The sequence below is a fragment of the Halichoeres trimaculatus genome, unplaced genomic scaffold (genome assembly GCF_033239565.1).
Source record: "Halichoeres trimaculatus isolate MK-OKI-2021-1 unplaced genomic scaffold, fHalTri1.1 fHalTri1_scaffold_19, whole genome shotgun sequence".
In the NCBI taxonomy this organism is placed as follows: Eukaryota; Metazoa; Chordata; class Actinopteri; order Labriformes; family Labridae; genus Halichoeres; species Halichoeres trimaculatus.
Window position 1 is genome coordinate 6,434,265 of NW_027437197.1, and position 20,019 is coordinate 6,454,283.

The 20,019-nt window shown below is 40.7% G+C and overlaps 2 protein-coding genes across 2 annotated transcripts; one reads left to right on the forward strand and one right to left on the reverse strand.

Annotated features, from left to right (window-relative positions):
• Nucleotides 1-178: 178 nt before the first annotated feature.
• On the forward strand, nt 179-4,492 carry LOC141808547 (GDP-Man:Man(3)GlcNAc(2)-PP-Dol alpha-1,2-mannosyltransferase-like). Its single transcript, XM_074695197.1, has 6 exons — nt 179-311; nt 501-722; nt 2,031-2,233; nt 2,311-2,479; nt 2,588-3,234; nt 3,356-4,492. Exons 1-6 carry the CDS (start codon nt 244-246, stop codon nt 3,637-3,639), a joined length of 1,593 nt encoding a protein of 530 aa, XP_074551298.1. The 5' UTR covers nt 179-243; the 3' UTR covers nt 3,640-4,492.
• nek5 (NIMA related kinase 5) lies at nt 4,179-19,154 on the reverse strand. The gene is made up of 24 exons (XM_074695196.1): nt 19,037-19,154; nt 17,245-17,381; nt 17,019-17,115; nt 16,846-16,943; nt 16,689-16,772; nt 16,239-16,309; nt 14,501-14,587; nt 13,216-13,270; nt 12,791-12,904; nt 11,063-11,149; nt 10,772-10,862; nt 9,586-9,689; nt 9,397-9,446; nt 9,138-9,308; nt 8,944-9,022; nt 8,430-8,546; nt 8,265-8,345; nt 6,944-7,045; nt 6,773-6,838; nt 6,608-6,700; nt 6,344-6,521; nt 6,075-6,185; nt 5,850-5,976; nt 4,179-5,023 (listed from the first exon to the last, which is right to left on the reverse strand). Exons 2-24 carry the CDS (start codon nt 17,365-17,367, stop codon nt 4,726-4,728), a joined length of 2,484 nt encoding a protein of 827 aa, XP_074551297.1. The 5' UTR covers nt 17,368-17,381; nt 19,037-19,154; the 3' UTR covers nt 4,179-4,725.
• Between the last annotated feature and the right edge of the window lie 865 nt (nt 19,155-20,019).

Here is a 20,019-nt window from a genome sequence, read left to right on the forward strand (position 1 = left end):
ACGCTATTATTAAATAATGAAATATAAATATTAAATTAAGTTTTTGTTATTTTTTTTATGATTTTAAATGATCAATATTACGTACTACAGCATGTAATAAATAAATCGATAAGCGAATGACTAAAAGTCACGTGGCATCGACGTGTAGGTAAACAAACGCTGAGCCAATCAGAGAGAAGTAGCTTAGTCAGGTGACAGTAACTTCCGGTATAGTATCGTCCAGTGTTGTGTTGTGTTGTCAAAATGGACGGACACGGACATTCTCATCATCATCACCACAACTTTTCTCTCTGTTTCTGTGACTTAATGAGGTACTGTGTTCCCTTAACAGCTGATAAAGTTTGATTAAACCGGAAGTTTCTCGTGAATAAAATCGCGTCCCGGGGTTAGCTCGGGGTGCTAATGTTAGCCTAGCAGCGCAGCTACAGATTATCAGTTCCTGTTGAGTCAGTGTGTTTTCATGGATGATGTTACAGCTCTTCTCTGACACACCTACTCAGGTTGTTATGGTCCCTGGTGGTACCCTGCGTCTACCTCAGCCTGGTCCTGACCCTGGTCCTGCTGCTGCTACTGATGGGGGTCCGTTTGTGGCTGCAGGGCCGCCGAAAGGCCCGTCGGGCTGAGGACGGCGGCCCCGCGGTAGCTTTCTTCCACCCATACTGCAACGCTGGAGGAGGCGGCGAGAGGGTCCTGTGGTGCTCGCTGAGGGCCCTCATGCACAGGTACAGAGGATTCACCTGTCTGTCTCCTAACCTGTCTATCTGTCTGACCGTTTAAAAATGTCCTGTTTAAAATCTGGGTTATTGCAGAGAAATGTATGACCAACAAATACAAATCAAGAAAGGAGTATGGAACAAAAAATAAGTGATGGTAGTGGTGGAAACAGGCTGCAGTTTAGCTGATATAAATGAATGGTGGTGATAAATGCATGATGCGAAGCATGTTATAAATTGCGGCTTTATGAGGAGGAAAGTGTTGGTACAAGTAATTTTGAGTAGGGCTGCAACTAACGATTATTTTTAAAGTCGACTAATCTATCGATTATTTTTTCGATTAGTCGATTAATCGCGTTTATTTTGTGTTTCAACCTAATTTGGCCTTTAAAAATGTGCAGACCTTTATAATTCAACCTGTGTGTTGCATTTTCACTGCATTTACCCAGAGTTAGGTTCTCTCCTCTGATTGGTCAGTTTGTGGTTTGTTTGTTTATCTTTATTGCATTCATGGTGATATAAAAAAAAATATAAGTAGCCTACTATCCAAAAAAAACAAAACAAAACCAAAACCTCAAAATGAATGGAGCAGGTAACAGGGAAATGAAGTTGTTGTACGTAGTGTTGGACAGACCCCTTATTGGTGACTTTGGGCTTGTTTTCTAATGTGTATTTGCTTATTGGGGCTTGCTTTGCTCTCTGTATGATCACACCTGACTCTCTCCCAGCTCTCCATGACAATGCGTTTAGTTTCGTTTCTCTACATGCGCTATTTCGCTCATGCGCACTCCGCCCCTCCTCATCCCCGCTGAGTGTTACCGGTGCAGTGTGAGCTTGAGAGTGAGAGCTCCATCAGATAAATGTCCTCACTCTTCAAAAGTTAGGGGAGTTTTGACACTAGTTTGTGACTCAGATCCTGAAAAACTGTCTGTAACAGAGAGTGAAGGAGACTCTCTAAATCACGTTATCAGACACTAAAATCCGGGAGCTGTCAGGCTGTCCAAGCCGGAGGTTCAGAGTTAGTGATCTTTTCCCATAAAAGTATCCAATAACACAGCACCTCATGCTGTGAACTGAAGTTACAGATGAGTATTACCCCCTGGTATTTGATTTCACCATGTGACAACAACAATAAAAACAATAACACGACGAGTTGACTATTAAAATTTGCGTCAATGAATTTTTATCCCCGACATAGTCGATTATGTCCACTAATCGCTGCAGCCCTAATTTTGAGGTGTAGATTATTTTACTAAAAGTCACTGAGACAGATAAAAACTAGCCTGACTCATCTTATTTGTCATTCACCTCCTCCAGATACCCCAGCTTCACCTTCGTGGTTTATACAGGCGATCAGGGCGTGACAGGTGAGCAGATTCTGGAGGGAGCTCGACAGCGTTTCAACATCACACTGCCTCGACCAGTCACCTTCATCTTCCTGCGTCATCGCATGCTGGTGGAGGCAGGCTCTTACCCACACTTCACCCTGCTGGGGCAGAGTGCTGGATCCATGTTCCTCGGTGAGAACAGGAGAACTCTGGGATCAGGAGTATTACAGAGAATTTTCTCTATATATCACATGTCTCTGTGTGCACAGGCTGGGAGGCTCTGACATCCTTCGTTCCTGACCTGTACGTTGACTCGATGGGTTATGCCTTCACCCTGCCGATCTTCCGTTACCTGGGAGGCTGTAAGGTGGCAAGCTACGTTCACTATCCCACAGTTAGCACCGACATGCTGTCTGTGGTCAGAGAGAGGAACCCACGGTAACACACACAACACACACCGAAATGAAATCAACACAAAGTCAGACAAACAACAGGGACCCTTTGAATGAGTGGAGATGTCCTATCTTTGTCCTGTTTTGATTTCAGATTCAACAACGCAGACTTCATCTCCAGAAACCCGGTGCTGAGTGCAGTGAAGGTGGTGTATTACTGCTGCTTTGCTCTGCTGTATGGGCTGGCGGGCTCCTGCAGTGATGTCATCATGGTGAACTCCACCTGGACGCTGGGGCACATTCTGGCTCTGTGGCGCTCTCCCAACCGCACCAGCATCGTTTACCCACCCTGTGACGTCAGAGCCTTCCTGGACGTCCCGTTGGAGGAAGAGGATGAGGATGAGGTGGAAGAAGGCTGGGAGGAGCTGGGGCGGGAGCTTGGGAGTGGAGAGGAAGAGGAGGGAGGAGGAGGAGTAGACAGGAAGTGCCACTCCATTGTGTCTGTGGGTCAGTTCAGGCCAGAGAAAGATCACCGGCTGCAGATTAGGGCATTCTGTAAGCTGCTGGATAGGAGGGGGGAGGACCCTGCAGGGCGGGAGTCTCTCCGGCTGGTGCTGATTGGTGGATGCAGGAACCAGGAGGATGAGGAGCGGGTGCTGATGCTGCGGGGACTGTGTGAGGAGCTTGGCTTGTCTGATCGTGTTGACTTCAAACTCAACATTCCCTTTGAGGAGCTGAAGAGAGAGCTGGTGGACGCCACGATCGGTCTGCACACCATGTGGAACGAACACTTTGGTATCGGTGAGGACAAACACACACACACACACTCTTACACACACCATCCATGTTGTTTGTATAACATCCTTACAGGCTGTTTTATCTGGGCCGATCAGTGGATGACTGTTTCTGTCTCCATGTGAAGGTGTGGTGGAGTGTATGGCTGCTGGAACCATCGTCCTTGCTCATAAGTCCGGCGGTCCAAAGTTGGACATTGTGGTGCCATTTGAAGATGGACCGACCGGCTTCCTGGCAGACAGCGAGGACAGCTACGCCACCGCCATGGAAACCATCCTGGCTCTGTCTCCATCAGCCAGATTGGAGATCCGACGAAACGCCCGTCGCTCTGTGGAGAGATTCTCCGACCAGGAGTTTGAGGCGAGCTTCCTCTCTGCCACGGAGACGCTGATGCAGAGACTGGAGCGATGAGGACGAGCAGACCGAGGCCACAGGGGACCAGGACTTTGGTTTTACAGTTTATTGTATTATTAAAGCTGCACAGATGCAGACAGCTTCATATTTACATCTAAGACGAGCTTTAAAGTGTGACACAGTGCGTCGTTCTGTATTTGATTTAAGAGAGGACAGAAATGTGGTGGACGTCAGAGCTGAGGCTGTCGTACTAATCCTCTCACTGCGATGAATAATCAAACCAAAACATAAAGAAGGTTTTTAGTAACTTTGCATGTCACACTCATGTGAGTGTCTTCAGCTGTTTGGTTTTCACATTAAGGACAGGAAAGAGGAAACAGTGCTCACCACACTGTCAGACACACAGAGCTCCTGTGCAGGTGTACGACGCCCAATTAAAGTCTCAGACTTCACAAAGCGGTGGAGAAGGAGCACGAATCCTAAAATATTTCTGTAAGGTGTTAAATTAAAAGAAATCCATTCCAAACAGAGCCGCTGAGCCCTCTCCTGAAGTGAGTTATCTGAAGTAAATACTTTTGTCGTACGTAGTTTTGTTGTGATGACGACGTCACCGTCACCGACTGATTCCTGACTTGATGTTTGAAGTTCAATGAAGACTTTTTAGAAACGTTAAGAAGCACTTTGGGTTCAGATAAAGACCAAATGTTTATTTTATGCTAATGTTTCACTTCCTGTTTGTGATGAGGTCCAGGCATGGAGATGTGTTGCTGTGTAAAAATATAAAATATCTTTATTTTAAGAGAGGTGTTGTTTCTATTTAAATCTGTCCAAGTGGAGAGGATGTTGTTTGCTTCACTGAGCAAATTAAATCCCACTTTAACGAATCTGCAATAAAAACAATCATAAATCACTTCCTGTTTGGAGTCTTGTTGTGCGACATCTTGTGGCCAGAATTAGAGTTACACAATTGCTGTTAAGACCAAACACTTTTCATTTCAGTCGAACCAGTGGAGCTAAGGAGTCTTTCATTTGTTCATTTGTTTAACACTTAAAGTTTGGTCTGGAAGGAAGGAGTTTGAAGGAAAAGAGAAGAGAGATGCTGAAGTTACTGTTGTTTTACTTTCTATGAATCAGAGTTTTCACTCAGCTCGTTTGATGCTGTGTAGTTCCAGGTGCGTTACTTTCTGGTTTCTCAGGCTGTCCATCATGTCCTTCAGGCTCAGGTGAAAAAGCTGGAGTGGGTTTGGCGGCGTCTGCAGCTGAATCTTTAACTTCAGGACAAACTTGTAGAGGATTTGAATCACCTCCTGCTCTCTCATCCACCTGTTCTCTGTCCTCCGAGCGCTCCCCCTCATCTGAGCTGCTGTCCTCCATCACGAAGAGGTTCTTCATGGAGTCTGCCACCGCCTCTCTCAGTTCGTCCTCTGACTCCTCAAAGTTTCTAAGGATAAATTAGAAGATAGAGAATCAGATGGGGAACTAAGCGCAGACAGCCCCTGAACTTTTTCAAGATCCTGTGTAGGATCGAAAATTGATATATCATGATTTTTTGTTTGACAATATCTAAATCTGGATTCATTGTTAAAAAAAATGTTTTTTCGAATTCAGATCCTTCATTTCAGTCTTTGTTTATAAACTGGATCAGAAAAAAGTTACCACTTTTCTCCAGCAGAGGGTGTATGTTTCTCTCTGACTCGCGTGATGTGCATTTTATGGGAAAATATGGCTCCTGATATAGTCTGTAGACATTATTATCATCATGTAAATTTTTTGCATGATCTGGTTTTAAAACAGCTAACTAAAAATCTTAAATATCCAAGAATCGAAATTTAAATCAAATTGGCACCCCAAAAATTGTTAAAGAATAAAATAGCGAGAATCGTTCATGTCCCAGCCCTACTAATAACGTTTCATAAGATCTAGATAAGTTTTGTTACATACAAGAAACTTCTTGAAGAATTAAGGGAGGCTACAGTCTTTTGGAAGCTACCAGCAAACATTTGCAAGATTCTAAAATTTTGGCAGATCCTAAAATAATGTGCCAAATTAAGTGAACATTTGCAAGATCCCACGAAACTTTAATTAAATTTTGACAAACTTTCATTAAGTCCCCAGAAAGTGGATTAAAGAATCTTTTGCACCATCCTGAAAAACTTTAAAGATCAGTTTCTCGGGCTCTTGCAGAACAATTTGAAGTATCAATTTTCTCCAAAATCCCCAGGTGTTTGTCCTGCAGGTCATAAGAACAGAGAGAAGTGTTGACTCACGTGTCGTCATCATCTGATCTTGGCTCCAGGCGATCCTCATCCATCTCCACATCAGAGTCTTCCTCCTCCTCTACTTCTCTTCTCTCCTTTTCCTCCTCCTCAGCTCCATCCTTCTCTGGCTCAACATCTGAGCGATCAGAAGAGTTCAGTGTTTCACACTCTCTGTGTGTAAATACATGAACTGAAATGTCTTTCCCACAGATGTTAGAGTTAGTAATGTCTGACCTGCAGACACAGAGTCCAGAGTCGATGAGTTGAGTTCAGCCTCGGCCAGAACATTCAGGAGGGTGTTGGGGGGACCTTCAACCCACTGCTTGCGGCTTGACGGCTCTTCATCTAAGGGAGGAGATGTACATGAGTCAACATACACAGGGGGAACTCTAAAGTAACATCTACAGCTCCTCAGAAACACTGAAAGGTGTGTTCTGTGCTCTTTTGTTACTTTTGCACACTTCCAGGTGTGTATTTACTCCTGTTTCTCAGGTGTACTGCACCTTGTTCAGCCTCAGCAACAGTATCGCAGCCCGAGTGGACGCCCATGTTACCGAGTGCTTCCAACAGAGTCCGAGGAGTTCTTTGGCTCCACCCCCTCCTCATCTCCTCTGACCAGTCCCCAATCTTTAAGTCCTCTCCCTGCTGGAAGCTCAGGGTCTGGTTCAGAGGGTCCAGCTCCTGTCGGGGGACACAGAGACCAGATGAGGAAGACTGAGGGAGAAGAGGAGGAGCTCAAGAAGGATTCAAGTACAGTAAGCACTTACCTTCTCCTCATCTTCTTCATTTGTCTTCTCATCTTTTAGGTCATCTTCTTTTATCCCTTCGTCATCTAATCGGATCTCAAACATGATTCCTTTCTAAAGAAAAAAGAACAGAGATGACATGACCTGTGACTGTTTGAGGTGAATCATGAGAAGGTGTGATCTCACCTTGTCTCTGTGTTTCTGCTGGTTTCTGTTTTCTTCTCTGATTTGCTTCAGAGCTGCTTCAACATCCTGCAGAGAATGTAAAAGCTCAAATGAACAGAGAAATTCTTTAACACATAAATAAATCCTTCCTATGAAAACGACTGATTTCACTACTTTGCCGTCAGTACTTACCTGTGCAGGTGAGGCTCCCTGCTGCTCCTCCCTTTCTGCTGGAAGTTCAGTATCTCTGGGTTTGTCCACCACAAAAGTCTCATGTTTGTGTGTTGGCTTAGCCTAGCATGATTAAATAGCAGTGTGTTAAGATACTCAGATATCAGACAGTTATTTGAGCTCAACCCAGTGTTACATGTCTTTATGTACAGAGCTCTGTTATTAGAAGCTTTACAGAGCTCTACAGAGTAACACATAAACATAAACAGTTTAAACTGCTCCCCTTTGGTGTTACAGAGCTCTGTGTGTCAAGACGTCCAGACACAAGGACAGTTTCTACCACAAGGTTGCCACTCTGATGAACAGTTAACCCTGCCATAAACAATCATTCATATACTTCATATATCAGCCTGTCTGTTTCTATTTGCAAAATCATGTTTCATTTTTTATTTTGCAAATTGAACAGTTCCTAACATCCTTTTCAGTGCACTGTTTTTCTTATAATCTAACTTTTGTTTAAATACTTTTTTAAAACTCTATCAATAATAATAATTATAATAATAATAATAATAATAATAATAATAATAATAATAGTATAACTATTGATATTATACAATTATTAATATCACTATTGTTATATTTATAATAAAATATTATTAGTATTATAGTTATTATTATTATTATTGTATTTTCAATATTAATAATAATAATAAAAAAATATAATAATAATAATAATTATCATTATTATTATTATTATTTATTTATTTATTTTACTAATTAAGCTCTATTTTTTCAGTTTTTGTCATATTTTTAGTGTGTTTATAATCATACAGAGAGAGTTTGGTTAACCAGGGTCAAAGTCCTATTATTGTTATTACTATTGTATTATATAATAATAATAATAATAATAATAATAATAATAATAATAATAATAATAATAATAATAATAATAATAATAATAACAATATAACTATTAATATTATAGAATTATTTTTATTACTATTGTTATATTATTAATAATATATTATTATTACTACTACTATTGTATTATATAATAGTAATAATAATAATAATAATAATAATAATAATAATTATTATTATTATTATTAATATTATTATTAAATATTTATTTATTTTACTAATTAAGCTCTATTTTTTCCGTTTTTGTCATATTTTTAGTGTGTTTATAATCATACAGAGAGATTGTGGTTAACCAGAGTCAAATTCCTTGTATTCTTGATATACTTGGCAAATAAAGGTGATTCTTATATGAAATGTTTTGATGGGATGATTTTTTACCTGTCGTCACATCCTGACAGGAATAAAAAGTCTGTGTTTGTACCTCTGCCTCAGCTCTCTGCCTCATCTGTCTCATGTCCTGCTGATACTGCTGTCTGATGAGATCCAGCTGACGAAGGTAATCCTGTACACACACACTTTAAATTAACATGTTTCGCAAAGTGACATTAAATATAAAAGCTAAGCTTTTGACTTCTTCGTATCTCACCTGCTGTCCCTCCTGTCTCTTGTCCTGAGCTGCATGTTGCTGCTCAGGTTTTCTGCTCTCATGCTCCTCCTGACCTGCGGGCCTCCTGACTCTTTCAGCTGTACATGGACGCAGACCCTGACAGTCACAGCAGAAAGGTTGAAGGTTAGAGCTTATCGTAAACCATGCATGAATGTGATCTGCTGCTGAACTCTGAGAATCATTCTTTTTTTTTATGAATTCAATCTTTAGTGTTTGAGATATTGTTTGCTTTCTCAGCCTTTGCAGCTTCAGCCCCTCACTCAGCACCTTTAATCATTTCTCTTTCCTGTTGTGGTTTCTCAGACACGGCTGAAGTTCACAGGTCTGACTCATGTTCCTGCGCTCTAACCTGCATTAAAAACTCTGCTGTCACAACAAGAGCAACGCCCAAGAAGACAAAGTCTGAACATGTAGTCTGCTTGTAAACTGTGACAGCCTTTAACAAATAAAAAACACAAGGAGCCTGCAGCAGAGTCAGTTTGTTTCTTCTCACCAGCTGTTTCTCTGCTCTCAGTTTGTACTGGTTCGCCTCGTGTCTCCTCTGCAGGTATTCATTACGAGCTGCAGCCACGCTGACGAGCACAGACAGAGGAGATATATACAGATAATACTGATGCAGTTGCTGGTTGAGGCCTCAGCTAAACGAACATATTGTTGATTTTGGAGAGTTGTATTTATTGCACTCACATCTGGTACGGCTCAACAGACGGCGCTTCATGCTGTTCCCCTTCTCTTTCCTGACAGAGGGGATGAAGAGGAGGAGGAGGAGGAAAGACGTCCTCCCTCTTTCTCCTCTGCAAAGCATCCAGCTGGGCGTGATAGTGCAGGTAGTGACTGACCGGCTTCTGCTCATTTAACCTGCATCAGTTAGAGTAAAGGAGAGTGATAAAACTTATTAAGGTGTCACAGCAGATTCACATGCTTTGAAGGCCTGAGTTTTGCTCACCTGTGGTCTCCTCTGTCTGCAGCTGAAGGAGCTGCTCTTTGACGAGGAAGCTACAACCATGAACACAAACAGTATAAGAGTTAACAGTTTGACAGGGCTGTGCAAAATAAAAGCTCTGAAATAATCAGAAGTGTCTCTATGATAAAGGAGCTGTGTGAATAAAGTTTTACTCAGTGTTATTATAAATACTCTGTAGGGCGCTGGGCTGAGGGCAACTCTCCGCTCTGGTTTCACGGGGAGTCTCTTCACAGCGACTCCAGGTCTCTCTGCTGCTCTGGACTTCTGGATCTGCTCTGGATTAAAAAGACAAAACGATACATGAAGCAGAGATGCAGAGAAACATCTGTGCTGTGCCTATTTGACACTTGCACCCCTAGGTGGCAGGAGTTCCCTGTTTAGTCTCTTTGTCCTGCTCTTGTTCTCCAGCACCCATTTGCTGAGACAGTTTAATCTGAGTCAGACCGATGTGAAGTGAGAAACCACTTTTTTCCCTTGGATTACATAATCCTGCTCACTATGAGATTAAAATGGAGTCAGATGTTAGATGTTCCACCACTATTGTTCTTGCCGGAAAGCAGAGGAAACAGTGTGATAAGTATTTAGATCAGTAAATGGCGGTAATGCAGCATAAATTAAAAATAATAATAATAATAATGAAATAGAATAAAATAAAATAAAATAAATTAATGAAATAAAATAAAATAAATAAAAATAAATAAATATAAAATAAAATAAAATAAAACAAAATAAGTAAATAGATAAATAAATAAATAGATAAAAATTAAATATAAAAAAAATAATAATAATAAAAATAAAAATCAAACCTTGAATTTCCCCTCTGGGATAAATATATTATTTTCTATTCTATTCTATAAACTCGTAACTCATTGATTCTTTTTAACCAACCTGTGCCAAGATTTAATCCAGTCTGATATTTTTATATTTGATCAGAATATGTGTGAACCTCTGGGCTCAGTCCCTGAAAGCTGTTGATGTCGAAGCGTTTGACGACTTTATTTTGGTTTGAGCTTATTGTTTGAAGAATAAAAGGAATTAAAAACACGTACAGCACGGTGAGCTGCTGACTGAGTGATGACAGAAAGACATGACAGAATCATTGTGGAGCAGACAGCACTGCACTAACAGACACTCCCTTTGTGATTTAAGACAGACACACATGCACAAACACACACAATGTCTTTACGCTCTGAAGTTACAAAAGCACAGTATGTGCCAAAGTGTGATGCATTACTTTCTGTCGAGTCAGGAGGAAGTCCTGTTTTTATGCGTCGATGTAGCTGTCAGTAAATGACCACTAGGTGGGGCTAGAATCCACATTCAACACAAACTGCTGTGAGTGCGTGTGTTGTAGTACCTTTTGTGTTGCTGGTTCTTTTTTTAGCTGCCTGGCACGCTGCAGATTTGTGTTGATGCAGCACCGTGTGGCTGAACTCTTCCTGCAGCAGCTTCACTCAGGAAACCGCACACAGATGCACACACCACAAACACACACCACAAGCACACGGGACGGCAATGTGTTGAGCAGCACACTTAAGAAATTTATGTTCTGGCAGTTAAATAAACATACATATGAGTATCTCTCAGAGAGGTGTTGTCAGATTATGATTGTTTCTATTTTTCAAAAATTGCTCAAGAGCAATTTTACCTGTGGATCCAGGTGTTTGCTGATGAGTTTCTCCAGGAACGGACGCCTGAGGACAGAACTCACTGAGGGTCGATCCCTCGGGTTCACCTTAAAAATGTCAAATGCAGTTGTTTTCAAATTCTAAGAATGATCCAGAAACTCCACTGACTAAACTTTACTGATGATACATTCAATACACAACATCTGCAGTAAACTTCACGTTCAAACATTGTTTTGAAAAAAGGGAAAGTTTCTGTAAACATGTCACAGTCTTCCCCTGAACTTACAGGAATCAGCAGTTTGTGTGTGTGGTGTGTGCAGTTCTGGTTATCAGCCTGACACAATAGGCGCTTCCTCATGTTCAGCTCAGGCTCATATCCTCCACAGCTGCTCAAACAGTTTCCTCTGAGCCTGAATTTAATGTTTCCTCTTTAAAAAATGTTTGTTCTGCAGTTTGAACTCAGAGAACCCAGCGAGGGATTAAAGAAAACCAAAACTCCAAAAAAACAAGTCCTTTTGAAGTCAGTGAAATGTCAAACTTAACCCAAGATGATGAGTTTCTCTGTGATGGTTTTAGAGTGAGTACTTCTTGTTCTTATTCAATTTAACAGAACGAAACCAGCTTCAAGCGGCATTCGAGGATAAAAGAATCATCAGAGTTCAAGTCTCGGTCATTATGACTACACACGCTTTATTTTGATCTGTTTTCACTGGCTGATGAGAAAACACATGTTGCAACAGCCTCAATTAATTTCCAAAAGGAGAGACACGTGCTGCAAGTTTAGAAACATGCAAACAAACAGAAAAAAACGCGAGATTTTTTTTCCCTAGGATGAAATTGGGAAATCCACGCCCCCAACCCATGTGATTGGTTCCTGCAGCATCTCTTCTTCTTCTGTGTACAAGAAGAAACGTGCTAAAATCACGTAGATTTCAAGTATTTTCCTGTTGCAATGGCTATCTTTTGTCAGCATTGCAAGAGGCCAGGAGGCGAAGACTCGAAAAGTCTACTTTTGGAGGTTAGAAATTATGTTAACGTAAAATATTCTGCACTTAAATTACGTTCGGTAACAGCATCATCTCTATGCTATTTTGCATCTAGTGGAAATGCCTACCTTCCAAAGCTAATGGTGTTTTTCTTCAAAACGTTTCGGCTACATATGGTTCTGACTGATGGAGTGTTGGTGGTCAAACTTCAAGGAAGCCATGTAGTATCCTATTAACTGAAGATCTATGCATTATTATCTAGTTTGGGTTAGTAGTTATGGTGGTGATAACCGTGATGATGAAGTGTACATATTTAAAATCAAACTAGGCCTGTTTGAAGAACACTTTTAATCAGATGAAATGCAGCTCAAAGTGCTTCAGAGTTTAACAGAAAAAAAGAAATGATTAACCAAGCTGATTATTTTTTAATGAAAAGTAAAAGCATCAAACTAAAAAAGCGTCAAAGCTTAACAACATTTAAAATTTCACACTACTATAGAATTACTACATGTTAAGTTTCAATTCAAGAACTATACACTTAGTTTAAAAACCATTCGAGCATTCGAGGTCAAAGCGTGTGGAAGTGGGAGACTTTGCAGGAACCAATTACATGGGTTGGGGGCATGAATTTCCCGATTTCATCCTAGGGGAAAAAAAATTGCAAAAAAACTGCAAAGAAAAGCACTGCAAATCCAGTTTTCACAACAGAAGTGCTCAAGGCCTGTAGAAGCAAAACTAAAACCAGAAATGAGATTGTCTGACCTTGAAGAGTTGGGTGATCAGCAGGCGTAGGTTGTAGGAGTAATGGGTGGGTACTGGGTTGTAGCGCCCTCTGCAGATTTTACTGACCAGCTGTCGTAGACTGCTGCCCTCGAACTGCAGGTGAACACAGGTACAACATTTTCAAAGCAAACACAAACCCTTTCTCCTTTCAACAATAAACTCTTATTCTTTGCATGTGTTTGTGTTTGTGATGGATTCTTATATCACATTTCATTATTTATATGCACCTAAACAGTAAACTATTCCTGCATTAACTTTTATATTCAAGACTTTGTTGTTATCGCACTGATAGATTTGAGATCCCTCTGCAGGCTAAGTTAGCGTTCGTGTTAGCATTAGCTCAGGGTTTCATGCTGTGTGTGTGAAGCAGCTGCTGACGTTTTGCTAGGTGTGGTGCAGCTTACTGGATGCCTCAGGGTGCAGAGTTCATACAGGACACATCCCAGAGACCAGATATCCCTGCAGAGAGCACAAACACACACACACACACACACACACATATATGCACTCTTTGGATCGTGACTTTAAATGCAATCTGAAATGAATCAATGATAATTACTCAGAAAACAACTCTGATTCAGATTCATCATTCTGTTTCAAAGCCCTGAAGAATCAGGGAGTGTTTCTATGAAGTCACCGTGAGGCTGTTTTTTCAGCACATCTTGTGTAACTCAACATATTTCTTGTTGAAACAGGATGAAGAGGCGGGGCTTCACAGTATTCTCTCTCCCCCAGAGGTAAAGTCATAAAAAAATCACAAGAAGTGAACTCTTCATGTTAAAATCTAGAGAGTGGTGAAGTCTCCAGTCAGAGCACAGCTGCTGACAGAAAGTCCAGTTTAAAAGGTTTTAGGTCCTGGAGTAAAATCCCTGCTTTGGCATGTGCTTATACTGGCGAGGAACCAACTATGCGCATGTGTGTTTGCTCTTGTTTTTGTCCTTGCGAGGTCTCACTGATGTTTCAGACTTGGGAATGAGGGCATGCTCTTCAGACATAACTTTAGGGTTAGTCAAAGACTTAAATGAAGGTTGGAGATGTATTTTATAGTATAACAAATAATACATCTTTCTAAGAGTGTGGGAAAGAGGAAGCACCTCTGACCTCAGTTGTACCAAAACAAGAGCGAAGACGAGATGAAAGAGGAGGATTATGACTCTTGGCGTTTACATGTCGGAGTTTACTCACAGTGCTTCTGTCTGTGTTTGTACATCTTAAGGGAAAGCTCCTCTCACAGAATAATGATTCATAACCTTTCCTAGTTTCAAAGAGAAACCAAAACAAAAGAATTTCAAATCTACAACTTTTCTACTGTACAGCAGGGGGCGACTCCCTGGTTGTAAAATCAGTCTGATGTTCCTGAGAAAGTAGCTTTTAATAGGCTGATTTATGAGGCAGAGGATTCTGTTGTTGATGTTGAAGCTCTGCTGTTTTCCTGCTGCTTTCTCTGTTTGCTAAACTGAGTTTATGGTTTATTGCAGCTTGTTTCGTTTCCAGATGAGTGACACAGTTTAATGAATAACAGAATGATAAACAGTCTAAATGAAACTGCTTTGTTTCTGCAGCCCACAGTTTATAAGAAACTCCCTGAACTGACCCGAAGAGACGACTCCACCCAGCTGAGACTGAAAGCAGAGAAAAGCAAATGTCTGTAACATTTTTTTGCATTTGCAGGCTGATGACTGTACCTACGTTTTGTTGTTGTAGGGTCGACTCTCGCAGATCTCAGGTGAGAGATAGTACGGTGTTCCCACACAGGTCCTGGCCAGCTCCATGGTGCTGAACAACCACAGCAGAGAAACACATCTCTTATTATTACCTGATGCTGGAGCAGTGTGTGTGTCTCAGACAGGAGGCTGCAGGTGTTATGAATGGTTATAAAGGCATTTTGCTTAAAGGGGACATATCATGTTTGTTTCTCCTTTTCACTATGCCAGACTATGATGCCTGTAAAGCATTTCTGCCCTCAGTACAAGTCATTTAGTTCCTTCATTGCCCCACAATAGCGTTCTCAATATCCTCAGTTTAGGCCATTCTGAAGGTCTCGTTTAAACGCTCCATTTCGAGAATGACCTCCAGTAATCTCGCAACGTCACAGCCCTTTGTGCTCTGATTGGTCAGTTCTATCAGAGGGGCGGAGGGGGTAGAGCCAGGGGGCGGTTTTTGCAGCACGGCAGTATTTAAAAATCGCCATATTGGATGGAGCAGACCGAGCGAGTTTGCTGTTTGCCAAAACTTCACCGTAAGACATTGATAGCACTAATAAAATGGCAGAGTGTAGGATACGTCCTTTTGTATTGGACCCCGAGTCAGACCCGGACAGTTCTGCAGCTCAGGAGGAAGAAAATCCACCTCCACACAGATCATCTCAGGACGCTTCAGTGTGGTGAGTCAAAGCGGTACTGTAACATGTATAGTTTATACGTGGAAATATAGGCAGACTTCACCAACAAACTATTCCTATAAAAGGGCTCCATCCTGCTCCTTCACTTTTCTCTGTCTGTTTTATCCATCATGCTGAAAGTGTAGTCTAAAGATCGCCTCTACCGTCAGTTCCTCACTATGTTATTACCGCAGCATTATTGTGGTCCAGGTTCACAGTGCATGTCAGAACAAGCATGCAAATATCACAGTCTCACAAGTATTACCACGTCTGCTAAAACCACAGTGTTTCAACTGCTAATTCACCATGTAAAGCCGAGCTGCTCAGCAGAGCAGAGTCCCTGCATCCAGCACTCAGTCAGTTGGCTCTTGGTGGGTGTATCCCTCGGTGGCGGTTGTGTGACTAACTGACATCACAGAGGAGGAGCTGCTTTATCAGATTACTCCAATAAAAAGAAAGGATCCTCGTGTCGTCACGACGGTCGAAATCTCGCGGTGAAATGGCAATGACCTATTTTCAGAGGCATCAAATCTCGTTCTAGGATATCAGAAAAAATACAATATCTCATTTTTTGAAAATTCAGGGGGTGAAAGGTCTTGTTTTCAAATGAATTATATTATATGTAAGTATTAAATCAGGGATCAGCATGATATGTCCCCTTTAACGCACTCTTGAGGTCTGCAACCAGTTTAGAAATGTCTCTGGTGACAGTGCTGACAACTCAAAGACTCTGAAAACCTAACACCTCACCGCTCCACATAAAAAATTCCGATTTATTTCTCAGGGTCACAAGCATAAACTAAACTAAACTTTATTAATGTCTACATGCTCAGTGTGTTATTTACTGGACTGGGATAAGATTTGATCCTCTGAGTGGACTCTCACAGACCAACCGTCATGTGTGTTTACGTGTCCTGGTTGAGTGTGTGGAATGATAATGACTTGTTTGGAGGTCTTCCATGTGTTACAGAGCGCTCAGTGATCAACAGCTGCATCGTGTGTGTGAGGGTGTGTGTGTGTGTGTGTGTGAAGATGACACTGACTTACTTATTCAACATTCTTGCGATTCCAAAGTCCCCCAGCTTCGCTTTCATCCCTCCGTTGGTGAGGAAGATATTCTAAACCAGAGGGAGAGCAGAGGGATGAAAGCATGTCTGTGTTGGAGCATTGACTGTGCTAACGTGTGTATGTGTGGGCGTGTGTGTTTCTGTGAGTGTGTGCGTGTGTGATGATAGATAGTGATGGCATTGAACAGAGCAGCAGTCTGTGGTCAGTCTGAGTTATTCTGGGAGTTGGCACACAGTGAGCTCTTTGTTCAGGACAAAGCTGAGCGTCCTCTGAGCTCTGTGACGACTGCTCTCGTTAATTAAACGTCTTAACCCCGGGCTCTGTGGATCATGTTGTTTATCAACTGCAGGTCATCGTATTGAAGGAGGCCAGATTTAGAAATGTTACCATGAAGTGACTGCCTCTGGATATCTGAGTGTGTTCAGAAACCTGGGATTTGATGTCTCTGTGGAGGATCTTCCTGTCGTGGATGTGTTTGAGTCCAAGGCAGATCTGAACAAACCAGTTAACCACCTGAGGAACAAATACACACCTTTAGTGTGAATTTGATTCTCATTTCAACTGATTTCCTTCAACGTGAGTGCACCTGCTGCTCAGTGAAGAAGACTCCTCTCTGCATGTTGATCTTCTTCATCAGATCTCCTCCGTCACAGTACTCCATGACAATGTACAGGCTGCCCCTCTCTACGAACAAACAGTGAATACAGCATAAATGTGCAAAACCACAGGTTCACACACTCTATGAGGATCCACACTCACCTTGAAATGAGCTGATGAAAGTGACAATGTTTGGGTGTTTCATCTTTGAGAGCAAAGTCACCTCTTTCTTCGACCCTTCCTTTTCCCTCGCTGACATCTGAGCCGAAGAACATATACACTTTGAATCTTTTTTTTTGTGTAACACTATCAATGACACAAATTGTATTCCCCTCTGATGTAGAAAACTATTTTGCAACATAAAGTCTTAGAAAGTCTGCAGTAGTACCTTCCTGAGGTTAATCTGTTTGACCACGCACTTTCTGTCACCACCTTCACCTTTATCCTGAACCAGGAAGGCTTTACCAAACGCTCCCTCTCCGATCTGACGGATGACCTCATAGTTGTTCATAACACCTGCAACACCTATGACAAGTAATATTCAACACAACACTTGAAAAAAAACAATATGGGACCCCTGAGTGAGCAATAAATGTAAAACACACTAAAAACTGATTGTCATTTGGCGAAATAATTATGATTATTAATCAGTATTTAAAGTAATGTAACACTAATCTTATAAGTGGTGATTGAACCTTGAATATAGGCAGACTAAGGTAAAACCAGAAGCCAGTTTCTCCCTGTATATTGTTGTGGTTGTCCTTTATTAAAGACCAGGGGCGTAGCTACAATTAGGCGAACACAGGCAGTTGCCTGGGGCTCCAAGATTCCCAGGGGCCCCCAAAGCATCTCTTAAAAACTGATTTATGAAGTTCTCTAAATCTTACTTCACACGCTTCAAACTACATCAAAAAGCTTAATCTTCAATGATCGTTTTGGGTACTCCCCCTCCCTTCTTATCCAATGGGCTATTCCATGTTACAACACATCTCAAAATTTGATTCAGGAAGAAAGTGGAAAAAAATACTTTTTTCCCCCATTTTTTCTAATTTTCAGCCGAGTCGGAAATAAAAACAATGTTGCTCTGAGATCTGAGATAAACATATAAGACTTTTAGGATTTTAAGGACTTTATCTAGCCCAGGAAACAGGATCATTTTCTCAAAATCAAACTTTTTGAGTTGGTGATAAACATGATTGTACAAAATCTCTTTCTTGATATATAACTCCCTGGACATGGGGCCAAATAAAAATACATTAACTTTAAAATAATAGTACCAAAAAGTATGGTAACTGTAAATATCACCTCTTTCAGTAGATTTTTTTCCAGTTTTATGTTGTGCTTGATATTTACATATTTTTTCTTTTTATTTACCTATTGTCATGTTTTCACTTCATACTTTCTTAATTGTTACTGTTACTCTGTAAATTCCCCACTGTGGGACAAATAAGCTGTCAATTGACCATAAAAGATTTCAAATCCAGGACAAAGTGGACTAAACTAAGTATTCACTTTTTTCAAGATCAAACTAAAGTACAGAACTTGAGGAATGCATTTAGTTGCGCTAAGTTACATGTACAAGATAAACACTGTCTCATGCCTTGATTCTGGGAAAGAGACAGTGGACCCAGGGAAGGCCAGTCTAGCTCTGAGGAAGATGAGTTACAAGGACATGGAGGGCCCCATTGACTGGGTTTACCTTGGGCCCCCAAACGACTAAATACGCCCCTGTTAAAGACCTGGCCTTGATAAGAAAAAGAAACAGAATGCTAAGTCATTTTTCTTGGGGAAGAAAAACGCTTACACTATGAAAATTAGTCCAATTTATGACACAAGAATTTTATTTCAGGTAAGTTTAGTCTTTACATCTGATGTTTTCAACGCTGAAAACAGCAGGTGTAGCTTGTATATCATCAATAATCTGTGACGTAAATCTGGTCATTCTAAACTATCATTTGACATAAGTTCATTAATAGCTTTTGATAATTTGCTGAACATTAACACTATTAATTTATCAGTTTTTACGTACTAATGGCTTCCAACCGGTGAAAGAGCCTGTTGCTATGACAACAGATACACAGGCTACTAGCTTCCAATTAGCATGCTCACAAAAGTTCATAAATTCAGTGATACAGTGCAGTTTTCTACCTCATAAGTTTCATATATTATTCCCGTCTTACCTTCTACACAGTTTTCTTTCTTTTCAGAAGTTAAACATCCTGAAACAATGAAGCTGTGAGGAGTTCAAAGAGCCAAAGTAGCACGAACACTGTCAACAAGACCGTCCGTCAAATGAGGCAGGCGCGAGGGCAGAGCACAAGGCATTCTGGGAGTTATAGTAGGGACAGTTTTTCTGAATCAGAACGGTCATGTATATGATTCTAAACTTGTATTTCTTAAACTGAGATTTTTAAAAAAAAAAAGTCGTGATCAATCTGCTTTCTTTTTAATCTTTTATCATTTCTTATTTATATTTGTAGGACTTTAGTTTTGTAACAACAATAAAAAAAAGAATCTGAAAGTGTAAATTGGGATTTTATTTCTTCATGTCAGGTATGAAATTATCTAAAACAATTCTGTTTTACAAGCAGCATTAAATCAAAGATATTCTTTCACAAAATATCACTTTTAGTGGGGACATGAAATTGTCTATTTGTTTTGTCCATTTTTCTAATAACATGATGATCAGAGACACATACATCTCTGTAGTTCTCTCACCTGTCAGGTCTGTAACCAGAGACAGAGACTTCACTAAGTGTTAAGTCCAGACCCTTATTTTAATCCTCAGAATGTCAGCAGAGGTTTGGGGCTTTATTCACACACACTGATCAGGTTTCTGTTGTCAGATTTTAGAGATCACACCCCTGAGGGATATGTCAGACAGCCATCGTGTACATGTGTGTTTATTCATAGAGTTTGTTATTGACAGAATAACGTTAACTTACTGTAAGGATATTTGACACTTTCTATTATAGAAGTATTCAGGTTTTAAATATAACTACACACCAAGGTTTAATGATGCCCTAAAAAAATATCTTTTAGGTTGTACTTAAGCAAAATCTTCATTGTTAAAAAGGTTGAACTAATACAGAAGTCTTGTTCCTCTCCTCTCCCTTCAATATCATCTTTTTCATACATATGAATATGAACTATGTTAAATATT